The 21853-nt window shown below is 36.1% G+C and overlaps 3 protein-coding genes across 4 annotated transcripts; 1 reads left to right on the top strand and 2 right to left on the bottom strand.

The window, feature by feature from the left end:
* Positions 1 to 62: 62 nt before the first annotated feature.
* Positions 63 to 4372, bottom strand: LOC141661919 (uncharacterized). Its single transcript, XM_074468944.1, has 11 exons — positions 3992 to 4372; positions 3250 to 3325; positions 3092 to 3177; positions 2866 to 2959; positions 2696 to 2772; positions 2457 to 2584; positions 2272 to 2343; positions 1743 to 1813; positions 856 to 931; positions 358 to 501; positions 63 to 281 (listed from the first exon to the last, which is right to left on the bottom strand). The coding sequence occupies exons 1-11, from the start codon at positions 4331 to 4333 to the stop codon at positions 242 to 244; spliced, it is 1206 nt and encodes a 401-aa protein (XP_074325045.1). The 5' UTR covers positions 4334 to 4372; the 3' UTR covers positions 63 to 241.
* Positions 4373 to 5288: 916 nt separating this feature from the next.
* LOC141661918 (protein FAR1-RELATED SEQUENCE 6-like) lies at positions 5289 to 8805 on the top strand. Of its 2 annotated transcripts, XM_074468943.1 has the most exons (3): positions 5289 to 5423; positions 6257 to 6338; positions 6369 to 8805. In XM_074468943.1, the coding sequence occupies exons 2-3, from the start codon at positions 6257 to 6259 to the stop codon at positions 8288 to 8290; spliced, it is 2004 nt and encodes a 667-aa protein (XP_074325044.1). In that variant the 5' UTR covers positions 5289 to 5423; the 3' UTR covers positions 8291 to 8805. The 2 variants fall into 2 exon arrangements, with proteins under 2 accessions (XP_074325044.1, XP_074325043.1); XM_074468942.1 differs by having other exon boundaries at positions 6257 to 8805.
* Positions 8806 to 9341: 536 nt separating this feature from the next.
* LOC141725132 (zinc finger BED domain-containing protein DAYSLEEPER-like) lies at positions 9342 to 11237 on the bottom strand. Its single transcript, XM_074527555.1, has one exon. The coding sequence runs from the start codon at positions 11235 to 11237 to the stop codon at positions 9342 to 9344; it is 1896 nt and encodes a 631-aa protein (XP_074383656.1).
* Positions 11238 to 21853: the final 10616 nt, after the last annotated feature.

Below are 21853 nucleotides of genomic sequence, written 5' to 3'. Positions count from 1 at the left end.
TTAGAGAGAGTAGGGTACCTTTGCATGTTTGCTTTCCACCAAGCCAAGACATTGGAGTTAACTATTGTTAATATAGTTACCTTGATTTGGTCATATGTAATAATAATATATCATCAAGCAATACAAGGAACAAAAGGATGGATTTCATTCTAGAATAGCTATATTGTTGATAATTTCCTCCCCCATTTTGTACAATCCAGGAGACAATAGACAGTTGAATGAAATCACTTCATGAACGGGATCAGAAAAAGTATTTTAGAGCATCGACGACTTTCTCAGGCCTGTTAAATGTCAGTTGGTCAGAACTAAGTTACAAAATGGCTTCTGTTTATACATGACCACTGGTAAAGTTCTTACCAGTCCTCTTGAGGCATGTGACCAGCACCTTCGATCAGTTTAAGCTGGATAAGAGCAGGATTTCCTTTCTGAAACTCTTCAGCCACAGATTGAGGAAGATACTTGTCTGAAATTCCCCAAGCTACTAAAATTGGTTTATCCCATCTGAAACCAAATTGAATTTTCATTAGCAGGAAGCAGTACATGATGTGTGTTTTAATGTATCGACTTGTCTGTTTACCTCTGCTACTGAAAAATTCAAGGTGCAGAAATAGTGGTAGTTTTGGCTTATTGTACATATATTAATTGCAGGAATATAATCTAGTCAAAACAAACGCTATCAGAGCTGCTTGGACACCTATTATCTACAATGCTAGCTTTATAAGTAGACTCTATATTTAAGCAGGAACAATCATTTTATTTGTTATTCCTGGAGCAATAGAACAACTGTGAGCAGCCTGATCCTTAAAAGGCCTTCATTTATATAAAGCTGTCAAGAAATTACTAATGCTACTATACCTTCCAGATGCAAAGCCATCTGCTATTTGACTTGAGATATCTCTGAAGTTTGTTCGTTTTGTTGCTTCAAGCAAAGCTGAGACGTATAAGGAAACAACAGATGTCAGACGTACTAAAAGGCAAATAGAACTACCATCGCTCAAATTATTCAAGCATTTAGACCTATATCGACTATAGAGAAATGATTGTCATCCTGGATCAGTTTTTTTGACTAAAAGTCACATACTGCCCTGATCGATGCTAAAATTTATGTCACAGCTGAAGTTACTGTTAGCGATGTATCATAGAGGATAGAGTTTCTAAAATTTCAGTATTTCCACAAGTAATAAAATTGATGTTATCAACATGAACACGATACCACTAAACCTAGAATATACATGCAGTAATGCCATATTTAGCCAACTAGAACTAGTATGGAAAATGAAGACAACTGTCATTAATATCTGGTCATTCTTGACTTATTAGGCCGGAGTTGCTGGTTGACATCAGCATATGTTTGTAGATATTTACAAGCGATAATCTCTAACGACCTTTTTTGAAAATTTATTATCTGTAATGATTCTTTTTCAAGCCCTATCAGTGATGGCAGATGCTCGAGCAACCAGGTAGTATGCGACTTCCTGGTACTTATGGACATACACTTTGCCAAAACAGTTAGGAAATGTACAAATGTTGCCAAAACAGTTAAGAAATGCACAAATGTGAGGAATGAATTTATTAAGTTAAGAGAAACACTGTGCTTGACATCTCAACAAACATTTATGTGCATCAACAAGCAATTGTACTGCGTATTAACCAGGTCTTATGTGCCATACTGCCATTGATAAAGTCAAAAAAATTCTTTTTACTAAAAAGAAGAAAAATTGAGTGAAGATAGAACTACAAACCAAATCCAGGTCCGCTGCTTGACAAATATGGTAATCGATAAACATCAGCCTTCTCCAGCTTTAGGACATAGCTGCCGAGGAGAATCATCAATTGTGGCATTAGTGAACATGTTAAGAAAAACAGCATGTATCTATCTAGTCTGCAATGAATAATGCTGTCAACTAAGAGTCTAAGATTAATCTAGGTTCAATAAACTTTCTATTAGGACTAAAACTTTTGTGTGCTTTATACTTACCATCATCACATATTTCTAAATACAGTTCAAGATTTTCTCTGCTTACAGAGACTTCTAAAATTTGAGAATCACTACTATCAGATTCAAACATACATCTGGGAGATTATTAAGTGGCATACAGTTGGTCTTGAGTAAAATTTAGCCTATTATGTCCAACTGAGACAGCTTAGGATTAGCAAAACCAGAGACTAATAAAGGATATTTTTTTTGTAACATAAGTGCATATTCCTTGCTAAGATTTTTGTATATAAATTTGGAAAGAAAATAAAAAACATGCAATTTTGGATACATACGCGCTACCTGCTTCAATAAAGCGCTCAGCCATTACAGCATTCTGGCAGGTAAATTCACCTAAGAGCGGGATTCTGCGCAGACAGGGGGATAATTTTTATAATGAAGTATTAATGATCTGTCAACAGAAAAAGAAAGAAATTAAGGAAAACATGTGTTTCAGAATTAGACAGCCTAGTAAATAAACCTGAGCTGTTGAAATAGTCCAGGAATGGGAGAGGATGCTGTCAATGGACTGTTCATAATTGCAAGCTTCAATATTCTAGTTGGATTTTTCAATGCCCAAGTTAGTCCAAATGATCCCACCAGAAATCCCTATAGCAAATGTGAATTATTCAGGCGAGGATATAGAATGATCATCAAACATGCATAGTTACCACAGACATCAGTTACATATGTAGAGGGTTTGTGAGAATTCATTCAAACCTGAACTACTAGGTAAAAAGGTGCATTAACTTCAAGCACATCCAGTAATTTATCAAATTCCTTGTGGAACTCTATCTCTGCAACAATAAGTTATTGAAAAATTGTTGAAGAATTAGCTTCATAAAAATGCTAAGATCAATGCTACATATCCCTTTAGAACAATTACAAACCAGTGTAGTCAAAATCGTATTTTGGCAGTGGCTTCTCACTGAAACCAAACCCTAACCAATCAGGTGCATAGCAGCGAAAGCCAGCATCAGCCATCTGTTTTAGTTTTGGCAAAAAAATAAATACTAAGATTGTAAATTATTAGAGTAGAAGTAGCAAAGGGAAAAGGTAGTTGATAAATTACATAAAATTTTCACTAATGATCTGAATATAGATAAGGGCTCATACTTGAGACATAACAACTCGATAACTATAGGATTGTGTTGGAGCTCCATGTAGGAAAATAACTGTACCACGATCGCTTCTAGCCGAGCCTGTATGTTGATACTAATTACTTAATATGCTATCAAGAAAGTGCACAATTTTATGGTAAAGCAAAGTAATACCTGTTTCTCTCACAAACCATCTAAACCCTCCTGCTTTAACATAGGAGCCAAATTCCTTTCCTTTATCCTCTGTCCTCTAATGTATCAAAATAACTTAAAAATTAGCAGTTGCATACAAACCTAATACTAAAAAACATCATACTGGTGAGGCAGGCATATTGGCTTTCAGCACCAAGTGCAGATGTTCAGGAGTTGATGGTGCAAGTAGTTAGCATCTCTATGCATACATTCTCACAATCATGTTCCGCTACAAACCAGTCTAATGTTAGAATATTAATAAAAAATCATCATAAGGGTCTTTCTCTAACGTGACTGATACCTTAACATGGCGTATTCACACAATTTATTATGGACATGAAAGGCAAATTAATGTCCCAAAGATGGGCGCCTGTTATAATTTATTCGAAAGAGGGGAGTGTCAGAATATTAATATAAGATTCCGGTAAGGACCTTTCTGTAACACCTTGAGTTTTTAGAGCGACTTTAATTTAGGATGCACTCAATACACAATTTAGTTAGTCATTTAGATCACCATATGATCTGAACATAATAAGATAGTTTATAATTCAAAAATACATCCTAGACTGATAATTCCGCTAATGATACCTATAGGAATCACTTATTGCAGGTCTGTATGCTAAGTACTAAAATGCAAAACTAATATTTTGAAGCAAGAAAACCGAAAAGTGTACACAAATAATGTTAACATGTCTAAATGAGAGTAGAGTAAGTATTCAGTTACATAAAGCATTTGGCCAACATTGCCATCCTCAGCAGGTGATTCAGGGAGCTGAATGGCAGTCCTACTAGAAGCATTATCAGTAACAAAGCCGAAAGGATTAAACGCTGGCGACGACTCGTCTTCCGTTCCATTTTCTTCATTTTTAGAACACTTGACACAGACTGATCTCCTGTTCTTTTGTGATGGTTTTGTCCTGCAGTAACCATAGCTTGTGCTGAAAACTGGCTCAGCATGGTTTTGAAAGTTGTTATTAGTAACTTTCAAGTAAGAAGTGGCTGTAGAAGAATGAGAAGATGATGAAGTTGAAAGATTGAGAAGAGGAGTAAGAAGAGTTGAAGCCATTTGCTTAAACTAGTTGAGTTCATTTCAATTTTTTTGTCATTCATTCTTTTTTAGAAAGACCAGTACCACTTGTGAGTTGTGATGAATCTTCTTTTTTTCATTTCATGTGAGCCACAGATATAACACAACGTTTCCACGTCATTATAGATTATACTATTTTCTTCTTGATGGATAAACGGATACTTGGTTTTATATTTGAGACCAAAAATGACTATAGCAGTCGTTGCTACGTAATCAAATAACTAATAATGGAGTGAAAGGATGTCCACTTTAAATTAAAATGAATGAGTTGGATGAAAAGTTAATTAAATATGTAATTATTTGGTTGTAAAATACAACTAGTATCGCACTGCAAGTGATATTTTAGCCCCAAACACCGTTTTTTGGTGTCATATTAGGCATTGGACTTGCTCTTATAGATTTCGGATATTGAAATTATTCTGTTAAGATACCAATTTATGATTTATTGGATGATTTTTGATAAATCAAATTTATCGATAAATTAACGAATCGGTCAAATATTTTTGATCAATTTATAAATAATTTATCAGCGATTTTTGAATAGGTTTTAAAATACCAACTTTTTTTACTCCAGTTTTACTCCGATAGTCCAGTTTAAGAAACACATGATTACATAAGAAAAAAGGTTAAAAATAACAATTTTTTGGCGTAAATGGTTGAAAATACCCATATTGGAATTGGATAACTGAAAATACCATTTTGGATACGCATTTGCTATTTGGGTATCCTATTTTGTACTAGATACGTATTTGTGAAATGAGTATCCAATTTATTATTTTTTAATTTTTTTAAGAAATGCGTATCCCAATGGAAATATCCAAACTACAAATGCGTATTTTTAGTAATTTTCTTGGATACCCAATTCTCAAATGCGTATTATACTAACTCAATTACAAAATGCGTAACCAAAACGGTATTTTCAGCCTACATGGTATTTTCGGCTATCGCAGCCGAAAAATGTGCCGGTTACATGAACACATACACATCAAGAACATTGAAGAAACAAAGAGGAATAGACACACACAGATGCACAGAAACATAAATTGCTCAACTCTACAATCCTCTAATTGTATGTAATCTCTCTCTCTCCCTCTCTCTCCCTCTCCCTCTCCCTCTCCCTCTCCCTCCCTCTCTCTCTCTCTCTCTCCCTCTCTCTCTCTCCCTCTCTCTCCCTCTCCCCCTCTCTCTCTCTGCCTTTAACTTCACTCTATTCTTCATTTTCACTTGCTACAATAACCCCATCATAAATATTTGTTTGTGCTCATGTTTACAAGTTGAATTCTGTTTTTAATAACTGGGTTTCTATCAAGATTTAATTTTTATAGCTGTATAGATATAATATTCTTACTCCATTTGGTTCTTGCCCTCAATTTTTTGTTTAGGCTATGTTATTTAAAAAATTCAAGAAATGCACGATATTTCCATTACACCTTGCACATCATTTATATGAGGGGAAAGAACTTGCAATTAATGTAGATAGACTTCTTTGTTTGTCGAATTTTCGGGTATTTATTTTGTGTAACTAGGGAAAACTTAGTAGACTTTATGATTCTAAACTAGAAGGAAATGGAAAGCAATGTCATTATTGACAAAATTATACTAGATTGTCATCAAAGTTCTCGGAATCCTTTTTCTGATTGAGGAAGGTGTTTTGTGGACCTCTCACGTAGTTGTTTCTGACTATATAACAAGGGTCTAGGTTTCGGTCCCTGACATGCAATTGTTCTAACTGTCCCGCGGTTCAGTTTTTATAGAGGATAGGATTAACACTTGATTTTTTTATGTGAATAAAGATCTGGAGTGTCTTAAATTTTGTGTCTTTATTATTTCTTTTACTGTCGTAGATCATAACGTCTAGTGACATATATAATCATGTGATTATTAAAGATTTAATTATCTCAGATGGAAGAACTGTCACTCGATGGTAATCAAATAGCTATGGGCCAGACCAATGAGGCCGTGGAAGAAAGAAACGGGGAGGAAGGTGCCGTGGAAGAAAGAAACGGGGAGGAAGGTGTAACAGAAGGTCAGACCGGTGAAATTGAAAGAAGGAAGGAGTTTGTCACACCTGCAGCAGGCATGGAATTTGAGTCATATGATGATGCTTACAACTATTATAATTGTTATGCAAAGGAGGCTGGGTTTCGTGTAAGAGTTAAAAATTCTTGGTTCAAAAGAAATAGTAAAGAGAAGTATGGTGCAGTTCTATGCTGCAGCAGTCAGGGCTTCAAGAGAGTTAAAGATGTAAACCGTTTAAGAAGGGAAACAAGGACCGGTTGTCCTGCAATGCTGAGGATGAAACTAGTGGACTCTAAGAGGTGGAGGATACTTGAAGTAACTCTTGACCATAACCACTTGTTAGGTACAAAAGCCTACAAGTCGACAAAGAAGATGAACCCCGGAACCAAGAGGAAGTTGCAAACTAATTCTGAAACAGAAACACAGACATTAAAGTTGTATAGAGCACTTGTTATAGATGCAGGAGGCACCAGTAACTCCAAGGCTAATGCAAGAGAAGATAGAAGTTGTTCCAATCATCCTGATCACTTGAACTTAAGGAAAGGTGACACACAGGCCATTTACAATTATTTTTGTCGTATGCAGTTGACTAACCCAAATTTTTTCTATGTGACGGATCTTAATAGTGGTGGGCGTCTGAGGAATGTGTTCTGGCTAGATGCGAGGTGTAGGGCTGCAATTAATTACTTTAATGATGCAGTATTTTTTGACAATACTTATTTGGCAAATAAATATGAAATCCCGCTTGTGGCATTTGTTGGAATGAATCACCATGGTCAACCGGTATTACTGGGTTGTGGCCTGCTAGCTGGTGAGACAAAAGAGTCTTATGTTTGGCTATTTAATACTTGGCTTACCTGTGCATCTGGGCAATCTCCCCAAACCATAATTACAGAGAGATGCAATATTTTGCAAAGTGCAGTTGCAGATGTTTTTCCAAATGCTCTACATCGTTTTGGTTTGTCGCACATCATGAAAAAAGTTCCAGAGAAGTTGGGAGGACTTCGCAACTATGATGCTATTAGAAAGTCATTGGTTAAAGCGGTTTATGAGGCCTTGAAACCTTTTGACTTTGAAGCGTCGTGGGGATTTATGATTCAGCATTTTGGTATTAGTGATCATGAGTGGCTTCGGTCCTTGTATGACGATCGAGCACGGTGGGTTCCTGCCTACCTAAAAGAGACTTATTTTGCCGGAATGGCTGCTGCACGACCTGGTGAGACACTCAATGCTTTTTTTGATAGATATGTCCATAAACAAACTCCTTTGAAAGAATTTCTGGATAAGTATGAGTTAGCTTTACACAAGAAGCACAAGGAGGAAGTACAAGCAGATCAGGAATCGAGAAATTCAACTCCTACGCTGAAAACAAGATGTTCTTTTGAATTTCAGCTATCAAAAGTGTTTACTAGAGATATTTTTAATAAGTTTCAGTTAGAGGTGGAGGAAATGTATTCTTGTTTCAGTACTACTCAACTGCATGTTGACGGGGAAATTATAATATTCTTGGTGAAGGAGCGTGTCTTGGCTGAAGGTAATAGGAGAGAGATTAGGGATTATGAAGTTCTGTACAATAGAGCAGCAGCAGAAGTTCGTTGCATATGTAGCTGTTTCAATTTCTATGGTTATTTATGTCGTCATGCATTGTCAGTGCTTAACTATAATGGGGTAGAGGAGATCCCCTGGACATACATTCTCTCAAGATGGAAAATAGATTACAAGCGCACGTGTATTCCAGACCAGTTGTCCAAATGCAATGACGCCACCAGCCAGATTCAGCGGACTTCTCACCTATATAGAAGCGCATTACAAGTTGTCGAGGAGGGGGTGATTTCAGTCGACCACTACAAGGCTGCTTTGCAGGCAATCGAAGAATCAGTGCATAGAGTTCATGATATCGAAGAATTACTGCTATAAATAACCTTATCCGTACACAATGCTTCATGTACCTTGATGTCTGATTTTAAAATGCATGCTGTGAATTCAAAGAAATTTCGATACATGTTCTACACAATGTTTATTTTACGGATTTAAGAAACCGACAAGTTAAACAATTACAACCAAACGTGCTCCTATGATCTGGCCACTCCTATGATCCGGCCAACTTTACCGTAAGGATGGTCGGAATGTACAAGCTCGGGTGGTTGAGCCAGACAAAAAAAACACCTACTCTTGTGACAGAAAAAGCTCCGGTGGTGGAGAATTAAGTGATTGAAATAATATACTTGTTTCTGCGACTGATCACCCTCTTTTCTTTTCTTTTTACGATTTATTTTACTTGAAAGTGTGTAGATTGCAGACTTTTTTTTTTTGAAATAATCGTGTACTTGCATTATATCAAATCATATGTAAGTACATCCGATAAGAAGCTGAGAGTAACATCATTCCACTCCTGTAAATCTGGCATATAATGTGACACTCTTGCTAACAAATGAGCGACTTCATTCGCAGACCTATGTGCAAAATACACTAACACATTTTCAAAGTGCTTAATCAACTCAATACAATCTCGAACAATAGAATGGAAATGAACATCATCCCACTCCTGTAAATCTGGCATATAATGAGACACTCTTGCTAACAAACGAGCGACTTCATTCGTAGACCTACGAACAAAATGCACTAGCACATTTTCAAAGTCCTTAATCAACTCAACACAATCTCTAACAATAGAATGGAAATAGAATCGTCCTGGTAGTCCATGATGCATCATCCAAGATAGCACCTCTTTAAGACTCAAGGCCTCGGCCTCTCTAGGCCTGACTTATTTTGTTCTGAAAATAAAGAAACCGTATTGCAAAATAAAGAAACCGTATTGCAAGGAATAAAACTTTTATATGAAGTTTGTAATAAAAAACTTCCTCATAATTCTCTTACACAAAGTTCAGAATTTTGTAAACAAACAATAAGATGGAAGTTTAAAAGCAAGATTGTTCAGAATTTTGAACAGTTGTGTTTAAAATTTTGACTATCCGTGCTTCAGCCAATCTTTTGCACAGAGAAGAGCCTGAAGTGTCAATGGAGTCAGGGAGCATTGATAGCTATCCATCTTCTTACTTTCAGTGTCGAAAACTGAATCTGGAGCAACTATTGACACCGGGATGGACAAGATATCACATGCCATCTTACAGAGAGTAGGGTATCTTTGCATGTTTCCTTTCCACCAAGCCAAGACATCTATACCTTCTCCTCTGGGAAAAAGAGGCTCATCAAGATACAATTCTAATTCCGATTTCACATTTTGGCAACTCATTATATCGGAGAAATAGACATCGAAATCAGGCAGACCATCAGCAGCAGGAATATCACCATCTTCATGTTTAATCTCGATCCCAAAATCTTCACAGTCTTCTACCTCAAAAGTTGGTGAAGGAATGTAATCAAGATACAATTCGCGGACACCATCAACTACAAATTTGACCCAAGTGTCAGCATCCTTCCCATAAATCCTAGAGAAAACGAAATTCACCATGTCCAATTTATACGTAGGGTCCATAACCACAGCAGCTGCCAAAACAAGATTGCAATCATTCCAATACTCACTGAATCTTTCATGCAAAGGGTAGACCAGACTCCTAACAAAATTATCCTCGCTCATGGTTGCATGTGTCAATTCTACCTGAATTTTCCACACATCATGGAAGAACTTATCAGCAGTCGTAGAAGTTGGAGCAGTTAAAATATTAGCAGCATGATAGAAAAGCTTCAGGTAAGTGCAAAGAATTTCCACTTGTCTCCACTCTTCCATTGTCGGTGTCTGTTTGTAGTTGGGATCTGACATATCCAAACAAGAGAAAACTTCTTTCACTTCAGAAGCAGCCACCAGCATATGATATGTAGTGTCCCATTTGGTTCTGTCATCAATGATTAGGCTCTTTGTGCTTGGATTTTGAAGCTGTTGCTTCAATTTGTTGAATTTTTCTTCATGACTTTCCACTGTTTTAACATACTTAACAATATCGCGGACTTTCTTGATGGTTTCCACCATAGAACTTAAAGCATCAACAGCAAGATGACTTAAGACACGAGCATAACAGTTCCCAAGTACTAGCTGGCCACCGAGTGTAAGAGGGTTCTTGATTGGGAGTAAACCTCTGAGATTTCTTCTCACAGCTTCACTTGCAAAAGACTGATCAAGGGTTAATGTAAATAGCTTATTATCCAAACCCCAATCGTTTATGCAAGCTACAACAGCTTGGTTGAAGGCAGATTCTGAATCAGGAAATGGTACCAGGACAACACTAAGAACCCGCCTTTGCAATTTCCAATCGCCATCAATGAAGTGGCCAGTTAAAAGCGCATATCCCACGCTTTGATGTGATTCCCACAGATCTAAAGTAAGGTTAACACGTCCCAAACTCCTTTGAAGAAGGTCTGAGATGCCTTGCTTCTCCCAACTGTAAATGTTGTTACACTCGCTTTCCACAGAATCAATATTCAGCATATTGACCTGAGGCTGCATAGTCTGTACAAATTCATTAAATCCAGTATGCTCCACAATATTGAGTGGATATTCATGAACCATTATCATTTTGGCAATCTCATGGACCGGTGCTGACACAGGCCGACTTCTGACCCGTTTTCTAGGTAAGGTGGTTTCTAACTGAGCATCAGTAGATTGATTAGCCTCAGGCATCCCCTTCTTTTTCTGGCGGTTAACTGGGCAGATCCCGGTTGAAATGTGCCTCTTTAGATGGCTGGTTCCTGCAAGCTTCGAGTCAGTGACGTAAGCAAATGACCTTTTGCACTGATTACAGCAAGCCTTCTTACATCCAGCACTAATTTGCTGGACCGTAAAGTAGTCCCAAACTATGGACTTCTTTCTCCTCAAACTGTCAGGCTGTTGATTAGTCTTAGTAGCCATATGTGTCTTCAGCTAAAAAACTTCTGCAACAAAACACAGTGTATTAGTTAAAAGAGCTTTTAACAAAAATAAAGCACAAATTTCCTTCTCAGCACAATATTGCAACATATATTAATGGTCTAGACTATTTTTCAACATACAGCATGTAAAACTGCAAACACCACTATCAAACATATAATTAAACTTGCCCATCTTCACAAAACAGTAAAACACAAATATGTACATGTATTTGTGACAATTTTATGATCACGATGTTCATGCACAGAGCCTGGAGCCTAAACTAGGGAAAGGCATAACGAAAGATCAAATTAAACATTCTAAATCAACGGTCTTAACAAATATAACATGAAACCCAACACTTCATTGTGTAGCGGTTTTCCCTCGCTCCCTTTATGGGATATCAATAATTCTAATCTTGTCAAAGAGAACGCAGGTGTATGAGTGTGTTTAACTAGCGGGAAAAACAAATATATCACTAAACCAAACCAAATATGTCTCACTCCGAAGTAGGACACGTGGAAACGTGGAAGGTGAGATATACACACACCTCACGTCCTCACCGCAAAGTACATAAGTAATGAGTAAATACACCCATGTGAATTTTCGGAATCTAAATTAAATTCTTGATTTTATTCTTAATTCTAACGATGACATGTATCACAAAACAATACGCAAAATACAAATTTCATAAAAACTATTACAATACAGACATAGTAAACAAAACAAACCAAGATTGTAACATAAAAACAACAAACATGATGAGCAATCAAACAACATAAAATTCTGTAACACAAAATAAAGAAAGAACTTACGATAAACAAGAAATAGAGACGATCAAAATCAAAACACAGGGGGTTTAAAACATGTAAATATTTGCAGACAAGAGAGGGTTTAAGAGGGTTTAAGAGACAAGAAGATGGTGGGCTTTGAGAACATACCTTGTTTGTTGTGGGGGCTGAGACAAAAGCCTTGTTGTATCTATGTAGGGCTTTAGACTATGCGGCTGTCAGATATATTTTGTGTTTGGTGTGGGTATGTTATGTGTATTTATAGGGGAAGATATTGAGCCCACCAACCGCTTTCTTTTTTTGACAGATTTTCTTTACATATTTGGCACGTTTTTTTGATTTTTATTTTTTCCAAATTAGCCTTTGTTTTTTTTTCCAAAAAAAGAAGAAGAAAGATAATGTAATTTTTAGCTCTCAACCAAACACCCATGTATTATAGTTTTTGGGAAACTATAGCTTCTAATTTAGTTTTATGATAAAACAACTTAGTTATATAACTGCTAAATTGACGAAACAAACAAGCGCATCGAGGATTAATAAACTTTATCAAAAAATTAAGTATTATGGTTATGTTAAATTTAAGTCTTTTTTCGGCATAGGATTAACTGAGAACGATCAATTTTAATGAGATAAAGCTATTATAACGACATAGAATATTAATCTATCGACCTTTATTTAACTGAAGATATAAAAATATTGTGAATTTGATATTTTGACGGCGCTAAACTAAAATATTTTAGCGTCGAATATTCTAAGGGGGGTATATTCAATTGAGATTTTGAAAGATTTTTATGGATTTTAGAAATCATGGGGTATTCAATTTGGATTTTAAATAATCCTTTAAAATCTGAAGGTATTCAACAAGGATTGGAAAAAATCTTTTAAAATCTGAGTGTATTCAATATAGATTTTAAAAAGTCAATCAAAATTTGGTGGTATTCAATTTGGATTTTAAAAAATCCATCAAAATCTGATGGTATTCAAAAGTCTATGGATTTTCTTTTATTTAAAAAAGTTGTGGATTTTGATGGATTTGCTAGTACATTTTTAATATCTTGAAATCTCTTCAAAATACATGAGATTTTGATGGATTTCTAAAAAACTTCACAAAATCTGCAAGACTTTGGATCAACTCCATCAAAATCCACGAAGAATTGAAATCAACGAAAATCTTTTAAATTCCGTAGATTATTAACAATCCTTTAAAATCTGAAATGAATAAACCCCCCTAAGAGAATCAAGCACTCGTGACAACGTTATTTTTTATTTTACTGTTACTTATTTATTAGACTAATAAGATATACGGACGATGTCAAATATACTAATAAGTCTTTAAATTTTCGCAGGCCTTTCCTTTTTTAGAACCAGACCGAGTTCGGATGTTGTAGACACTCAAGTACATGATTAGTACCAATGATTTAACTCATGATCGCCATGAAAAAGTCAAGGGAAGCAAGAATTTCTAAGTCAAAATGCCCTGTTGCCATGACTCTTGGCTCTTGACTCCACCTGTGGCTCTGGTCACCTTTACACTACTTATTGGTGGCTCCTAGACCTTAAATGTCAAGCAAACTTTAGTACATAGATGTTTGTACCTCGGTCGCCATCAAGAACTCAAGGGATTATAATCAAGGTGCCCCGCATCCATGGTTCTGGCTCCATGTCGCCTCCCGGCTCCACAAGAGGCACTTTAGGAACCACCAAGGCATTCAAGGTCATTGTAGGAGCCACTACTTCATTACAAGCTATAGAAACTAAGTGCCAAATATGCACTTCATAGAGGAGGCGCCACATGATCAATCAACTCCCAGAAATTAAGAATGGCACCAAACACCCTATTCTATGGCTCTAGGCGCAACATGCATGAAATAAACTAAGGCATGACACTTTGTACTCACTCTAGGCGCCACACTACTCCTCTTAGATCCTAGAAGGCGCCACCAAGTGGTTCTTGCATCATAGTAGACAACACAAAAAGAGATGCTGCAGAAACTATGTCAAAATGGCTTCCTTTGGGCGTCATTACCCATATCTCTTCCTCCTTGTAGGCGCCACTAGCAAGGAAAGGAAATATTATAAGTGCTTGAAATAGTCCTCTAGGCGCCACTAGTATAGATTTTAAATACTTGGACAATATTGGTCCACGTGCGTTGGCTCTCTCTCCAAGCTACTATTTCTCTCTCCAGTCTATAAATACACATCAATACAGTGAATTAAATAACACTTCTCAAAAATTATACAGCGAAGCTCGGCCAAATTTAATTCAGATAGATTGTTTCAATTTCATTTATTGAAATTGTAGAGAGAAGTGCTACCATAATTTACACCCATTAATTAAAGTCTTACATATTGGCAACACTCATTAGATATAGCTTTATAACTTGTATTGCTTATTATTTGATACAGTTTTATCTCTTTAGAGTGGATTGTAGCATTAAATATATGTCTTCTGTGTTGTAAGCAAACCTTTGGTTATTTATACTTTGAATAAAATCATATTTACCTCGAGTTGTGTATGTTTGTTCGTTTGATTTATTTTCCGCTGCACTTAATTGATTATAATCAAAGAACATACATTCATCCCCTCTGTATGTATCTAGTGGATCTAACAATTGGTATCAGAGCTTTTTAATTGATATACAGATTAGATCCGTTAGATTGACAAGTTTTGTGTTGATTTTAGTTGTACTGAGTCTGAAAGTGCTTTCATCGGTGTAGATCTGATTTTGGGATTGTCGGTTTGACTTGATTAGATTTTGGTGTTATTGACTGATTGGGTAGTTGTATTTTGAGACGTTATATTGCAAAATTTTCTCAGATTTGAAAATATGAGTGCTCAGAAAGTTAGCAATATTAAGGTTACTCAGTTCGATAAATCGCGACATAATTTATAAAAGAAAAAGATGCTTTTTATATATTTGGGCTTCAAATCCAGAATATATGAACGTCTTAAGGAATGAAAGAAAATTTCTATGAAGGATCATCAAACCATTGTTGGAACTCAGTATCTATGTCCTGAAGCTGAATGGACTGCAACAGATAAAGAATTAATTGGATTGGATGAAGGCCTACATTTTATTTTTTGCTTGATTCTATGGATGATGTTATGAGTTACCAAATTATGGTCTGTGAGAGTGCTAAGTATATGTGGGAAATCATAGAACTGCTTATGAAAGGTACTGAAGACGTCATGCAAAATTGACTTGATATCTTGACTTAACAATATTTGCCCAACAACCGCTTTCTTTTTTTAACAGTTTTTCTTTACATATTTGTCACATTTTTTTGATTTTTATTTTTTCCAAATTAGCTTTTGTTTTTTTGCCAAAAAAAGAAGAAGAAAGACAATGTAATTTTTAGCTTTCAACCAAACATCATGTATTATGGTTTTTGGGAAACTATAACTTCTAATTTAGTTTTATGATAAAACAACTTAGTTATATAACTTGAAAATTGACGAAACAAACAGGCGCATCGAGGATTAATAAACTTTGTCAAAATATTAAGTATTATGATCATGTTAAATTTAAGTCTTTTTTCGGCATAGGATTAACTGAGAACGGTCAATTTTAATGAAATAAAGCTATTATAACGGCACGGAATATTAATCTATCGACCTTTATTTAACTGAAGATATAAAATATTGTGAATTTGATATTTTGGCGGCGCTAAACTAAAATATTTTAGCGTCGAATATTCTAGGAGAATCAAGCACTCATGACAATGTTATTTTTTCTTTTACTATTACCTATTTATTAGACAAATAAGATACTAGGACGACGTCAAATATACTACTCCCTCTGTTTTTTAATATATGACGTTTGACTTTCTGGCATACATGTTTAGGAGGTTTGACCGTATAGTTAAAATAATAAGTCTTTAAATTTTTTCGGGCCTTTCCTTCTTTAGAACCGGGCCGAGTTCGGATGTTGTAGAACTTGAAATGGAATGCCCAATGGAAAGAAGATCTGGATGTAGTGACCCCGAGAAAAAGAAGATCTAAATGCAGTGGCTCCATAGCTTAGAAACTCAAGTACATAATTCCAATTATTTATATCATGATTGACTTCAAGAATTCAAAGGAAGCAAGAATTTTTAAGTCAAAATGCCCTGTTGCCATGACTTTTGGCTCTTGGCTCCACCTATTGCTCCGATCACCTATACACTAGTTCTTGGTGGCTCCAGGACCTTAAATGTCAAGCAAACTTTAGTACATAGATGTTTGTACATCGGTCGCCATCAAGAACTCAAGCGATTATAATTAAAGTGCCCTGCAACCATGGTTCTAGCTCCTTGTCGCCTCATTATAAGCTGTAGAAACTAAGTGCCGAAGATGCACTTAATAGATGAGGCGCCACATGATCAATCAGCTCCCGGAAATTAAGTAAGAATGTCTCCAAACACCATTTTCTATGACTCAAGGCGCCACAGGCATAAATAAACTAAGGCATGACACCTTGTGCTCACTCTAGGTGCCACACTACTCCCCTTGGATCCTAGAAGGCGCCACCAAGTGGTTCTTGCATCATTATAGGTGCCACAAAGAGAGATGCTGCAGAAACTAAGTTAGAATGGCTTACTCTAGGCGCCACTAGTGTAGATTTCAAATACTTAGCCAATATTGGTCCGTGTGCATTGTCTCTCACTCCAAGCTACCACTTCTCTCTCCTGCCTATATATACATCAATGCAGTGAATTAAATAACACTTCTCAAGAATTCAGCAGCGAAGCTCGACCGAATTTAATTCACAGAGATTGTTTCGATTTCATTTATTGAAATTGTAGATAGAAGTGCTGCCAAAATTTATACTCATTAATTACAGTATTACATTGATGTCACTCATTAGATATAGCTTTATAGCTTGTATTGCTGATCATTTGATAAAACTTTATCCTTTTAGAGTGGATTGTAGCATTAAATATATATACATATTCCGTGTTATAAGCAAATCTTCGGGTACTTGTACTTTGAATAAAAGCATATTTACTTCGAGTTGTGTGTGTTTGTTCGTTTGATCTATTTTCCGATGCACTTAATTGATTAAAATCATAGAACTGTTGATGGAAGGTACCGAAGACGTAAGGCAAAATCGACTTGATATCTTGATTTCACAATATTAGGCATTTAAATATCTAGAAGGAAAAAGTACAACACAAATTTTTGAAAGGCTAAATAAATTATTGAATGAGCCGGGTATACATGGTAAGAATTATCCTCAGAGAGAAGTCAACAGGATATTCATGTTGACTTTGCCTCACCATTTAGAGAATAAAGCTTCATATGTCCGTGAGCTGCTGACTTCGAGACCATGACATTTTGGAAAATGTATAATAAGATAAAAACACATGAGATGGAGCAAGAACAAAGGAAAATCATCTATGGTGCTGGTCCAGTTGATAGCAAAAAATTTGATTTGTTCAAGACCACTGCACTTATTGCAAGTGACTACAAAAAGCTAGAAATTACTGCTGCAAAGCCAAAATCTAAAGTTGAAATGCTCTTTGAAGATGAGACGGATGGTGGAAACCTCTCTGGTAATCCAAGTGATTATTACACCATTGAGGAGCTGCAGAGTATGGAAGAGTTAAAAAAATGTGTTGCATTGGAATCGAACCCATGACCTCATGAAACAAGAAAGATTATGGTGTGTTGGATTTTTAACGCAGCGGGGTCATGGCAAAACACTTTTACACATACAAAATCCAAATAAAAGCATATAAATCGTGAATAAAAATTCGAGGGATCGAATCTAACCTTTAAAAATAATTCGGAGACAACGATCAGAGATCCTTAACAGTTGCTCCTCAAGTATGAAGCACTCCACCGGTATCCACCAAGAAAACGATGTTAAGGAGGAGGAAGGAGGTGGAGAGAATTGGGTTTTCCAAACTTTTTGGGTTTTCGGGTTCTATGTGGGTTAGAATAAAATAGGGTCTATAATAGTGTATTTATAGGCAAAATTTTCAGCTGAAATTTTCCCATAAATAATATTATTATTATCCCATTTATTATTCTTATTAATAATTAAAACACCTTTTAATTATTAATCCTTTTTCTAAACACTTTAGAAATAATTCTCTCTCTTGATTTAATTTCCAAAAATTAAATCCTTAATTAATAATATTAAGAACTTTTCTTAATTAATTTATAATCAATTAAATCTCATTTAATCAATTATTAAATTTGCCAATTAATTATTTATTTCATAAATAAATAATTATTAGTCATTATTAATTAATTCCTCCACCATTAAATCATTTTCTTTTTATGGTGTGACCCTGTAGGTTCAATATTAAGCCGGTAGTAGAAATAAATAATAATAAAACTATTTTATCATTATTTATATAAATTCTCTAATTTATTAAATATGATTAATTAATTAATCACATTTATTCTACATCGTGAGGGATACTTCTCAGCATATCGCGACTATCCGGATAATATGAATTCACTGCTTAAAATACCAAGAACCTATTCAGTGAATAGTTACCGTACAATAAACTCCTTCTACCCTACAATGTCCCGATTAGATACAAGGCATGGATCTCGTGTCAATCCTATCTAATTTAATCACTTGCTTACCATTTACTATGCGTAGTTCTATGCAAATTAGAAACTCCTTTCTAATTTCATTCACTCTGGCCAGAGATTCCTGAACTAGCATAAGTGGATCAGCCTTGAACATTCGCTTCCTTCACTGGAAGGGGTAGATCCTTTATTGATCATACACTATCTTCGTGTACAAATTCCTATACCCAGAAGAGCCCTAATAATTGTCCCTGGAGACTAAGAACTAAACCAAAGCATAGTTCAGTGTACACAAGATGACTATGATGACCTCAAGTCTAAGGATACTTGTACAACTAACACTATGTGAACAACTGCTGACACGTGAGTGAACTCCATCAGTTGTTCAGCTGTGCGAGTCATGTTCAGTGAACTTATTCCATAATAAGCACCTACATACTAGCTATAGTGTCACCACACAAATGTCTATGAGAACAGACATCCTTCATAATGAAGCAAGCATAATATGTACCGATCTTTGCGGATTATTAATTACCAGTTAGTAATCCTATGACCAGAAACTATTTAAGTTTAGAGTTATCATCTTTTTAGGTCTCACTATTATGATCTCATCATAATCCATAAAAAGCTTTACTCTAAACTATGGTATATCTTCTTTAAACACTTAAATAGATAAAGCCCGTAATAAAAACAAAACAAGTCTTTATTAATATCAATGAAATCAAAACAGATTACATAAAAGTTATTCCTAAATCCTAATACATGATTGGACTTAGGACATATTCCTTTCAATCTCCCACTTGTACTAAAGCCAATCACTCTGGTATCTAATACCCATCTTGTCTTTATGACGATCAAAGTGACTTTCATAAAGTAGCTTTGTGAGTGGGTCTGCTATGTTGTTATGTGTGTCAACTCTAATTCAACACAATACAAGAAATGTTACCGCGCTCCCACTAACCCTTTTGTAGACGCATGGTTCATCTACGTTTTTGATAAAATCAAACTCTTTGATTGTCTCATCAAAACGAATGTTCCATCTTTCGAGAAGCTTGCTTTAAACCACATATGGTTCGCAGCAGCTTACACACTAGGTTTTCATTTCTCTTGGAAAGAAAACCATCTGGCTAATTGCCAGATCTCATAGTCGTAGTAAGCAGCAATCGCAAGCAAAATCCGAACTGATTTTAACAGGGCTACAGGTAAAAGGTTTCATCAAAGTCAATCCATTGCCTTTGTTTGAATCCTTTTGCCACAAGCATGGCCTTATAGGTCTCCACCTGGCCATCTGTTATAATCTATCTTTTGTATACCGTATACATAGATTCCATTCTGGATTTCATGGCACTATGTCATTTCTCTGAGTCAACACTACTCATAGCCTCATTATAGGTTACAGGGTCGTCATCATCAATGATCGACAACTCATTGTCATTCTCAATGACAAGGCCATAATACCTCTCAGGTTGGCGAGACACTCTCCCTGATCTATGAATGGGCTGTTCCACAAAAGGTTGTTCAGTCAGAACAGGTGTTTCCACTCGATCTGTAGTAGTTTGTGCTTCTTGAACTTCATCAAGTTCAATTTTGCTCCCACTGTTTCCTTCAAGGATAAACTCCTTTTCCAAGAAGGTAGCATTTCTGGAGACAAACCCCGATGATCGGTGTAAAAGTAATACCCTAAAGTCTCTTTAGGATATCCCACAAAACTACATTTTACGGATCGATATTCCAGCTTATCTGGGTCAACTTACTTGACATAAGCTGGACATCCCCAAATCTTAACGTGTTTAAGACTCGGTTTCCTTTCTTTCCATATCTCATACGAAGTTTGAGGAACAGATTTTGGAAAGCACCTTATTCAGTTAATATGCTGAGGTTTCCAATGCATAACCCCATAGGAATACTGAAAGATTTACATAGCTCATCATGGACCGAACTATGTCTAACAAAGTTCGATTTCTCCTTTCAGATACCAATCTGGAGGAGTCCACTGGGAGACTATACCATTTACTTTGAGATAATCCAGAAACTCTCCATTCAAGTATTCACCATCTCGATCTAATCGAAGAATTATAATACTATGTTTGGTTGTTTCTCCACTTCATACTTATACTCTTTGAACTTTTCAAAGGCTTCAGACTTTTGTTTCATCAAACACATATCCGAATCTAGATCTATCATCTAGGAAAGTAATGAAGTATGAAAATCCACCCATGGCTTGCGTAGACATTGGTCCACATACATCTGTATGTACCATTCCTAGCAAATTTGCAGCCCTCTCTCCATGTCTACTAAATGGAGACTGTAATGCCACTATAAAGTGAGATTTTCATCATCCCTTTTCTTTTATTAGTTTGTTCAATCTGAAGTAAATTATGTCACATATATACAGACCATTATTTAAAGTACCACGTCCATAAAGAATATTATCTCTAAGAATAGAACATTCATTATTCTCAATAATAAATGAAAATCCAACCAAGTCTAACATGGGAATAATATTCCTCACAATCGAGGGAACAAAATAACAATTATTTCAAACAATAGTCTTGCCCGTAGGCCTATGTAAATGAAATGATTTTACATCTTCAGCAGCAACTCTTGCTCCATTTCCATCAGTAGAATCACCTCCTCTTCCTCAAGAGTCCTACTTCTCCTTGGTCCCTGCAACAATTGCAGATTTGAGAACCACAGGCGGTATCGAATACCCAAGTAGAAATGACATATTCACTTCCATTATGAACATACCTGAATCAGAAGCGGTAGTCTCACTACCCTTCTTCTTCAATTCTGCAAGGTAAACCTTGCAGTTCCTCTTCCAGTGCCCCACCTTGTTACAGTGAAAGCAAACAACTTTGCTCTTGGGGTCTTCAGCTTTTGGTGGAACCAGCGTTTTCTCACCTACTTTCTTCTTCTTGGAAGAGTTTCTCTTCCTTTTCTTAGGATTGGAACCTTCACCAATTAGAAGAACAGAACTCTTCTTAGGGGAAAAATTCGATTCCGCAGTCTTCAACATGTTGTGGAGTTCAGGCAGGCTGACATCCAACTTATTCATGTGATAGTTCACAACAAACTGTGAGAACGAACTCGGAAGCGATTGCCAGACCAAGTCTTGGCTCAGCTCCCCATCCATGGCAAAACCAAGTTGTCCAAGACGTTCAATCAAATTGATCATCTTAAGTACATGGTCATTCACAGATGATCCCTCAGACATCCTACACCCGAACAGCTCCTTCGATATCTCATATCGAGCTGTCATCCCTGCCACATCATACAACTCTTGTAGATGCATGAGG

The sequence above is a fragment of the Apium graveolens genome, chromosome 5, assembly GCF_009905375.1.
Source record: "Apium graveolens cultivar Ventura chromosome 5, ASM990537v1, whole genome shotgun sequence".
In the NCBI taxonomy this organism is placed as follows: domain Eukaryota; kingdom Viridiplantae; phylum Streptophyta; class Magnoliopsida; order Apiales; family Apiaceae; genus Apium; species Apium graveolens.
The sequence above is the reverse complement of the archived record's forward strand: the minus strand, read 5'-3'. Positions and strand labels throughout refer to the sequence as shown.

Bases quoted from the DNA above. Each gene is read 5' to 3' on its own strand.
- LOC141725132 (XM_074527555.1), bottom strand. From the start codon at position 11,237: ATGGCTACTAAGACTAATCAACAGCCTGACAGTTTGAGGAGAAAGAAG.
- LOC141661919 (XM_074468944.1), bottom strand. From the start codon at position 4,333: ATGGCTTCAACTCTTCTTACTCCTCTTCTCAATCTTTCAACTTCATCA. The intron at 2,773-2,865 runs GTTTGTAATTGT...TTATTGTTGCAG, and splicing joins ATACGATTTTGACTACACTG to AGATAGAGTTCCACAAGGAA. The intron at 282-357 runs GTAAGAACTTTA...GACATTTAACAG, and splicing joins CACATGCCTCAAGAGGACTG to GCCTGAGAAAGTCGTCGATG.
- LOC141661918 (XM_074468942.1), top strand. From the start codon at position 6,257: ATGGAAGAACTGTCACTCGATGGTAATCAAATAGCTATGGGCCAGACC.